This window comes from Rhamphochromis longiceps, linkage group LG3 (genome assembly GCF_057381845.1).
Source record: "Rhamphochromis longiceps isolate RC_006_pf linkage group LG3, R_longiceps_female_GT1.1, whole genome shotgun sequence".
Lineage (NCBI taxonomy): Eukaryota > Metazoa > Chordata > Actinopteri > Cichliformes > Cichlidae > Rhamphochromis > Rhamphochromis longiceps.
The window spans coordinates 24,639,896-24,649,835 of record NC_140559.1 but is presented as its reverse complement, the minus strand read 5'-3'; the positions used below and the strand labels follow the sequence as shown (position 1 = coordinate 24,649,835).

The following is a 9,940-nucleotide window of genomic DNA, read 5'->3' as shown; positions in this document are numbered from 1 at the left end:
CTCTGTTGGAAAACATCCCCCACCCCATGCAGGAAACTCTGACAGCACTGAGCAGCTCCTTCAATGGCAGCCTGCAGCACCCACCATGTGGGACGGAGAGATTTCGCACACTCTGCTGTCAGACTCCACAACAAAGACTTCACAGCTGACCAAACACAGACATCCACACATGTGCAATAACACTAAGTGTATTTTTTTCTGACAACATAGTATTTTATTCTATTGTATATATTATGTTATTTTTGTGTTATTCTATTCCATTGTTTTTCTTAGTTTTTGCTGCTGAAACTGCTGAAAGGAGCTAGATACCAGGGCTAGTGTTGGTCTAAATCCACTGTTTATTTATATAAGTGATATATTGACCCAAATCAACTCTATCAGGGCCAGCAAGGCGAGCACTGCTTGCCCATTAAAGGATTTTTTGACTGTTCCCTTATTCACAAGCAGTTTGTACAGTGGGAAGCACCATCCTTGGTTTGGTAGAGGTTTTACGCTTGATGCGCTGTTACAACTCCAAAAGTATTTGTATCTTCTCATCATAGAATTGGACTGTAAATATTTCACTTGTTAGGCAAACATCTAAACAATAGTATGATGTCAATTTTTTAAGATAAAATGCGATAAATTTAAACCAAAGGTAAGGCAAGCTTTTTCCCTGCAACTTAAACAGGGTTCTATCCCAAAAGCTTCTCTCATCAGGTGTTTACACCATATTTTAAATTACTGGCATTGCAGCTGGCCACTTTCTCTGGAAGCAAGCTTAACCCTGCTTGAAATCTGTCCTGCATGTTGATGTAATTGAAGTCTCTGTGTCAAAAGAATGGATTTAGAAAACTTAGAAGCCAGCAGCTCTTTATGGTTAGTTGCAAAATGTGGATAAACCTCTGGTCTTTGACATGAGCCTGATGGGAAACCAGAGTATAGACAAGTTGCTGCTGGCTGTGCAGTTACTCTCCATCGAGCACAGGCACCTGCAAGGTGACTATTGTAGGATATCTTGGACAGATTAGACATGCTGGGCTCAAATTTCTAAGAGTGCTGGTGAAATGGCCAGGGCTGGTACTGGTACTGGTCCTCTGATGGGAGGCTGTTGTTTGTCTTTTGTCCTTCATAATTTTCTGATATTTTCTGTTTATATATCTAACCTACAGTGCATTGTAATGTTGATAGATAAATGGGACTTCAATACAACCCCAGTGCCAAAACAGGTGGAATTTTGTGTACAATTCAAATAAAAACATACAAATTATCAAACCTTTATAGGAGTTTATACGATAGAGTTATAAAATAATATGATTATTAAATTCATATTTCATTTACAAAAGAACATTAAAAACATATTAGAGGTTTAAAAGAAAAATATTAGCTAATTTTGAATTTGATGGCAGCAACACAAAAAAGTCAGGAGAGAGGCAGCAAAATGTTCAAAACTACTAAGGAGAATCGCCTGAAGCAACATTTTGTAAATAACTAGGTTAACTGGGCAAAGGTTAATAACATTTATTGCAGCAGCTGGTCTCCTCAGTTCCCAGATGCTTACAGATTCTTGTTGAAATGTTTGGTTTTTGTTGTTAAGTGTGTGTAAGTGTTAAGTGTAGAAGTCTATGTGAAAGCAAAAGATATAGAGAAAACATCAGGGCTCAACCAGGCAGGATCTCAGATATCACAGACACATGATGATTCACTCACTGTAAATAAAACCAGTACCATGTTTAATCTTGGCCCTCGTGTCTGTTTGTTGCAGTTACAGATGTCATCCTAAGGGTGGAGTCATTGTTCTGTTGCTTTAACTTGCAACGGTGAGCAGCAGCAGCGCAGCAGCAGCAGCGCAGCAATGCAACAGAACATATTACTGGGGATATAATTTTTTTCATACAAATATGTAAAGAGATTTGTCTTTATGACCTACCAAAGGCAACAAATAAAACACAGTTTTCTTGTTGAGAGTCATCTGGTAGAAGTACACAGTACATCACAATTGAGCTGCTGCTTAACCTCCCAGCTCCCTCTTTCATAGTGTCCAGCTCCGTCGCCTCAACCACACAGAATATTTCCTGTAGTAACAACGTGTCTGAAGCTACTACTTCCTGCTGTGTGCTACATCAGAGAGAGAACAAGAGTGGAAAACATTCTGACCTGATTCTCCTTCTACCCACAGCTCATTTGTAAAAGCATGAAATTCATTTCTGAATAAAGCTTTGAATCAAACCGAGGAGTCCTCCTCTCACTGTTCCTGTGTGGTCAGTTTAACTTTTTCAGAGACAAACAGAGAAGTTTGACTCTTTCTTTTCCTCCTCACGCTAAACCTGCCTCCTCTTCTGTGTTTGTGTATATGTTGCATGAATGCTCACTTGATGACTTCAATTCAATTTTATTTATATAGCGCCAAATCACAACAACAGTCGCCTCAAGGCGCTTTATATTGTAAGGTAGACCCTACAATAGCTGATGGGGGTCTACCTTACACCTACAACAACTTCACAAGAAAAACTAGTATGTCTTTTGTTTCTCTGAAACTTTTACTTCTTTATAACAATCAACTCCTCTGAGTCTTTTTTCATTCATTTACCTACTTTTGGTTTCTGAGCTGAAGTAGCCTAATAGTGCTTAGTGTATAGTTATTATCTCCAAAGAGTAACTAAACTGTTTTATTAAGAACTCAATTAATTGGACTTTAACCGTTTGTCACTCCAATGCCACTTCCTCATGCTTCTAAATCTGGCTGCTCCTCTGAAGCAGTGGAGTCAAGCATAAGGCCCAGAGACCAGGATCGACCAGCAAGACTCTAAACTGGCCCACTGGAAATGTGTAGGGGGGCACAGATTGTGGATTTTGAACTGTATTTTTAACTATAACTGCATTGGATTTATGATATATGGATTTCCTGTTTAACCTGTTATGTTGGCTCTACTGGGACTGAATGAACATCATGTTTTACTCAGTAAAACTTGTGAGTGATACCATAAACTCACCAGGAAGGTGGTCACTGTTTTACTCCTGCCGGTTATTGCCTGGATCATGAAGACTTTCACTAGAAAGAGGACTGGGATCCAGTGGACACTTTGACTTTGCTGATTATCTTACATTCCAGGGAATTAACATCAACAGGCCAAGAACCTGGAGGGTGAACCTCTAGAACAAGCAGAGTCCTTCACGTACATTGGCAGTGTGATAGATAAGCACATTTAACCAGATACAGATGTGATTATCAGGCCCAGATGAGGAAAACATCTGCCGACACACCAAACTGCATCAACACTTCTGACATGGAGACCTACAAAACCTGCCATGGACAAACTGAACATGGCAGTGCCTGAGCCAAACCCTTCCACCCCAAAACCTCAGCAACACAGCAGGTAGCACAATGGAAGAAAATAGTCTGAGATGAAGGTGGGATGACTTTGGTACTCCCTAACAAAGCCAAAAACACTAGAGACTCCCTCACTGGGAACCCATGAAGAAAGAGAAAGCAGGGACAACCATGAAACACTTTCCATCCAGTCAAGACCTTGTTCCAGACATCAAAGTGACAGAAGTGGGATCAAGACAGGTAGTAAATAAAACACAGACCGAGCTGGTGGGCAGGTGTAGATAGACCTTGTTCCATGAAGGGAAAAGGGGCTAGACTAACCTGAAGTGTTTTCTCATTCCTGACGCATAACATACTGACGATTTGTCATGTCCCGAGGCGGCCCATGGGAACGCGAAAGGTAACCTTCTGCATCCCTATGATATGTTCCAGATTGGGGATGAAATCCAATAGTATGATGCTCCCGACGCTAAGACATGTTCCAGCCTTGTATTCCAGCCCCAAACCTAGCCTTAACGATAACCTTATCCCTAACCTTAACCACAACATCGTGTTAGAAAGTGTTTCCAAAGCGATTCATGGTGAGAAAGTAAGATGAATGTACACGTGTAGATTCAGTCTTCTCATGTTTATTCCTGTTTCCGCACGTGTAACATAGGAACGTGTTGGGTGGCCGAAAGCGTAACATACTGACGATTTGTCACATAGTGTAGCATGTTATGCTTTTGGAGTGAGAACGTGTTGAATTTTTCATATACTTCTATACATCTTATCAATATAAGAAATGCAAGACCTGACCCTCCTGCTGTTAGTGAACCTCCAGCTCCCCCGTCCCTTCGTATGTATAATGTGTTTTTTTAATGTTTCCCATGAGGTCTGTTAGACTAGTGATATCTCGCATACAGCTTCACTTTAAGACATAAGTGTGTGTGCTAACAGCATCTTATTAATGTGGTTCGGTTAATTTACTGTAGACTAACTGACATTTCAGTAAGGGGATGTGTGAGTGTAATGCTGATCCTGTAGGTGTGTTAATCTGACGATTACAGCATCCAATCTTATCAACACAATAAAAACGCACGCACTCATGTGTTGTTCCTCTTGTAGGTGTGGAAAGGTTAAATGTGTCTGAGAAAGGTCATGGAGATGGAGAGATAAGTAAAAGGTTTGTGTGTGTAGGAGATAATAATGGATTGCGTTTATATAGTTTACTTACTATATACTTTACAATACCCCTATTCATTCACACACTGGTGGAGGCTACAGTTGTAGCCACAGCTGCCCTGGGGCAGACTGACAGAAGCGAGGCTGCCATATCGCACCATCGGCCCCTCTGGCCAACACCAGTAGGCGGTAGGTGAAGTGTCTTGCCCAAGCTCGAACCGGCAGCCTTTCAATTACAAGATGAACTGCCAACTCTTGAGCCACGATCGCCTCAATGTACAAGCTGTTGTCACAATTCCACTTCAGGCTGAAATATTTTTATTCCTACACACTGTTAATTACTCCTGAAGATAAGCCCTTTGGTCACTTTATCACCAGATTTAGGTTTAATGAGCTTTTTATTAAAAGAACCACTGATGTGGAGACACAAGAGTGCAAGCGGTCGGTCTTTCCTGCCATTTCAGTGATATATCAAAATGAGAGCTCAGATTACTGAGATCCTCACCACTACCACTTCAAGGAATTTCACATACAAGTGAGTCAGAAGGATAACCTAATCCATAGCCCCATCAATCATATTGAATGGATATGTAGTTTGATTAAAACATCTGCTGAAAACACATTTTAGAAGGACAGCATTTTTTTGTATTTATTTTAATTTTTTATTATATTTAAATTTGCATATTGTTTTCAATATGCATTTCATTTCATTTCATATGTGTGTGTGTGTGTGTGTGTGTGTGTGTGTGTGTGTGTGTGTGTGTGTGTGTGTGTGTGTGTGTGTACTTTTCCACTTTTTTATACCCCATGTTTCAGGTTTCCCAGTAAAACTTCTGTTTTTCAATGGGACTTTTGAATGGCAAAAACAGCAAACTCACCATATGGAGCTTTACAGCTAAACAGTGCCTCCGCTGTCACCCTGTCACCTGCAGCCGTGGATGCAGGTGCCAGGGTGGGGGTATCGATGTAAGCGTTGCAGGGGCGGGTTAGGGCTCCGCGTGACCAAGGATGTGGGAGGATCGGATTTGTATAAAGTGGATCAGGGTCCGGGTTCCTCTCACCTGTCCTGCACTGAAGGACAGGACTGAAGCGAAGGCTCGTCTTCTTATTCTTATTTTCGTGCGCTCCTGGGAGTTGGTTTAATTTTTTAAAAAAAAGGAAGCAACGGGAAATTTAAACCTGCAGCAGCAAACTGCACGGGACTGTGACGATTTTCTTCCATCCATTAGAAAGTCTACAGCTGACAAGTGAGTGATTTTTTTGCTGGTTTAAATGGAAAACATTTAGACCGCTACTGTCTCTTGTTTATTCTTGTGGAGATATTAAAGTCCGTATGTTTAAGAAAGGATGATGATAATGGTATGTCAGTACATGAAGTGATTTTATTCACAGTGTCTAATGAAATCTTGATTGCAGTCATGAGCCGCTGGTTGGTGCTGCTGGTCAGTTTCGGGATCGCGCTTTTGGCGTGTTCTCGCTGCGGGCAGGCGCGCGTCGGACAGAATTCCGTCAGTACGGAGATCCTCGGGGACAGTGACGCGCTGCCGATAAACAGGAGCGCGTGGGAGCCGAGAGTGGACCTGACGGTGAGTCTGTTACCACGATGCGTGTTTCAGTCTGAGGGGGTTCACAGAAGTCTCAACAAGTCTGTGCTTTGAAGTCAATCAAATCAAACATTTGCCTCTCACACAATTTAAAGTCCCACTTCATGCAAATGTAATGGCAAGTAAGAAATGAGTGAAAAATGTATTTTTATAGGAACTTTCTAGTTGGATAAAACAAAGGGCTAATCAATTTAAAAGCCAAAACAGCATTGGTTACAAAAGCACATTTAAACAGATGACTTTTTAGCTGCTTTTTAACCGAGTCCACAGATCTCACTATTTACATATATAAATATGACTTTTAACTAATTTACTACTAATTAAAGTTAATTAACAACTTTAGCTAAACTTTTAGCTACAATGTTTCTAAACTAAATGGACAGGGGATTTTTGTTTGTTACGATGTATTTTAATATGTAAATTTTATTGACCAAACTATTACAATGTTACAAAGCTCATTAAAATTTTATTGGCCTTTAATCTTTAGTTGTATCGAAAACGTTAGTTTAGTTGACTCTTTCCTACTCCCTGTAAAGTTATGTGCTGCTGACAAAGCACTTTTGGACTCGGGTCCTTTTCATTGTTAAATAAAACACACACACACACACACACACACACACACACACACACACACACACACACACACAGACACACACAGACACACACACACACACACACACACACACAGACACACACACACACACACACACATATATATATATACAGAGAGAGAGAGAGAGAGAAATGTTTATTTGCAGTGTTGTTGCAATGTTTCAAAAGCTTTATTGACTGAACATTATTGGTTACATTGCTTCAGTTTGACAGGAGTTTTGGTCTTTTTTTGTTGTTTCAAACGTTTGATTGGTGGGAATATTACAAGTCTGTATTCACTTTCAAATTACAGGTACCATCTGGGTTACCAGTCACTTATAATATTTACATGTTTCTAAACATTATCATCAAGAACATCACATTGTTTCAAAAAGTTCATTGGCCTTTTTTATCAGCAGGATACTGTTTCAGGTGCACTTCTCAGCTGTTATGATGCTGTAAGCTTTCATGATAAAAAAAAAAACTATGATGATGTTTTAAAATTTCTTTGGCTTTCAACATCATCGGGAAGGATAATAAAAGGTTTCTTTGGTTTATCAACTGGACTGTTTTGCCCCAATGTACAGTTTTAAGTTGTAATGTTGAGGTGTACTTTAGAAGAGTGCTACAAAATTAAACGCTGATAATTCTGCGTTGAGCCTATGATGTCGCCTATGCAAGCCTATAATGAGTCGATGACATTTATGATCCATTGACAATCAGAGGAAAACTAGCCAGAAATGCATATTCGGATTTCAGGCCAATCACAATATTTGAAGACTGTGTTTATGTTACATGTAGTTACTTTTTCAGAGAGGTCTGCAGTTAAGACTTACCTATGGCGTAGATTTAGTCCAGAAGTATAAATCTCACATAAAGTGGCTCAGGGCACTGCAAGTCAGAGTAGTTTAAGCCCTCCGTTTGTTATTTCATGCTATTTTTTCACCAGTACGAAAAGATCACCTTAAATTACAAAACGAAAACCAGGTTCATTTGTTACTCTGTAATAATGTTTGTGTGTCTGTCTGCAGGTCTACCAGTGCATGAGTGACCTGGAGTGCAGAGAGGGGAACTACTGTCACACCTCCTCAAGACGTCCTGCCCACTCCCACTGCAAGACCTGCCGCAGAAGGAAGAGGCCCTGCCTCAGGGACACAATGTGTTGCCCCACCAACCGCTGCAGCAACAGTTTAGATGCTCCTCTACAGAAAACTTCAGTTTAACATTAATGACAATAAACTATTCATAATTAAAATTTTATCAAGTGTATTATCTCTATGTTCTTCCTGCGGCAGATATTTGTGTTCCTGATGTGGACGGCTTTGTGTCTGAGAGGATTCCAAACACTGATGGAGCGCTAAGCCCGCTCACCAAAAAGAAAGGCGGGAGGCAGGAAGCCAAAGGATCCCCTGGCAGAAGTGAGATTAGTGTTATAAACCCGCAGTATGTTTCCCCCTGCCTCCTTCATGTTTCTCTAAGGGTTTGTGTGTTTGTTTCAGGTCAGGTCGGGAATCCTTGCTTGCGCTCATCCGACTGCTTGGACGGTCTGTGCTGCGCCCGTCACTTTTGGACTCGCATCTGCAAGCCCGTGCTACGTGAAGGACAGGTTTGCACGCGACACCGACGCAAGGGGAACCACGGTCTGGAGCTGTTCCAGCGCTGTCCCTGTGGGGACGGACTCATCTGCCGGACACTGCGAGAACCCGGTACCCAACTAGCTGCAGTGTCACGGTTCAACTTCTCGGCAACCTCATCTCGCTACTCCTCAGGACTGTCTTCAGGCTCTGCATCACCAGCCAAGGCAAGGCTTCATGTGTGTCACCGATCTAAATGAAGTGGACAAACCGAAAGAATGACTAAGGACTAGTGAGTTGCTGCTTTTGCCAATGACTTACCTCAGAGACAGAAAATGAAGACCTGTGGAATGAAGGGAGGGGTGAATAACATAACTTGTTAAATGCATGACAACACCCGTGGCCCCTCCCCCACTACATCTTACAGTGTTTCTACATGCTAATGCTAATTAGCGTCCTGCCAGGCTGCACTGACAGGCAAACTCAGCAGGAAGTGAAACTCTTTGTGGTGCAGATCTTGTTTCCTCATTTGTGTCTAGACAAGCAGAAACCACTTTGAAATCCAGTTTGACCCCATTTGCACCACCACGAAAAGAACCGGTGTTTGATCCCTAATGCATATCTGCTGCAACTGCCTCCAGCACATGTATTCATGTGCTGAGATTTTGAAGAAACCTGAAATGAAAAGGTTTTGTTTTCATATTCCCAAAACAAAGATAACATCATTACTTCGTTACTAAAGAGGAAAAATAGTTATCAAACAAACCTGTATTAGCTAAAACGTTGAATTAAAACTAAGAAGGAATACTGAACTCAATCTTCAAACACTTCTCCACAATTTCAACCTGTAAAGAAAAAAGAAAATAAGCTTTTACAGGTGTTAAACTAGGTGATGATTTTCAACTGAAGCACTCAAGAGGTGCAAATATTACTCTAACCCATTGGACTTCAGAGACCCAAGCGCTAAATTTTCTGAAAAAATACATTTGTAGTTATATAATGTTACAATAAAATAATGTTCCAAAACAGTGCCTCAGATATGTTAACCTTCTCTTCTTTTGTCAAATCAGAGGCATCTAAAAAATAATAATAATGTGCTTGATGCTGGAGCACGAAATTATACCAAGAACCTCCAAATTTAATATTTTCTTTAGGAAAATTTATAGTAATGATAAAGTAAGGAACCAAAAATTCCAAAAAAAAAAGACAAAATAATTCAATAAAATAATTCAAACAGTTTTTTACACAAACACATTTAAAAACATCCTCAAGTTTCAGGTCTGAGGCTGTCGAGAGGAATTACTTTCCTGTAAGTGGTGTCTGTATATTTTTGAGTTAATGTTGGTGTAAATATGTATCAGATTTAATTGGTTGTAGCACTCTGCTGATTTTATACCAGCAATTATAAAGGAAATTGTAATGTAACATAAAACTATTTGTCAATCTAAGTTGAACATAGTTGAACTCCTTAAGATTTACCTTTTAAGCTATATGGCTGAAAGTATGCCATGTTTGGAAAGTGTAATGTCTGATAACAACCCACAAGATTTAAGTTGTCATTTCCAATCATAATCAGTTATTTTTTCTGTTTCATTATTGTTGGGATACTTGTAAGATGCCCATTTCTACTGGATTTGTTATTGTTTACTAGCAGTTAGCTTGTAGCAAGTGGTAGCCTAGATCATAATAAATGTAAG

At 40.3% G+C, this 9,940-nt stretch overlaps 1 protein-coding gene across 1 annotated transcript; it reads left to right on the top strand.

The window, feature by feature from the left end:
• Nucleotides 1-5,551: 5,551 nt before the first annotated feature.
• On the top strand, nt 5,552-8,503 carry LOC146673606 (dickkopf-related protein 2-like). The gene is made up of 5 exons (XM_085390749.1): nt 5,552-5,721; nt 5,891-6,060; nt 7,701-7,857; nt 7,965-8,087; nt 8,169-8,503. Exons 2-5 carry the CDS (start codon nt 5,893-5,895, stop codon nt 8,501-8,503), a joined length of 783 nt encoding a protein of 260 aa, XP_085246875.1. The 5' UTR covers nt 5,552-5,721; nt 5,891-5,892.
• The last annotated feature ends 1,437 nt before the right edge of the window (nt 8,504-9,940 follow it).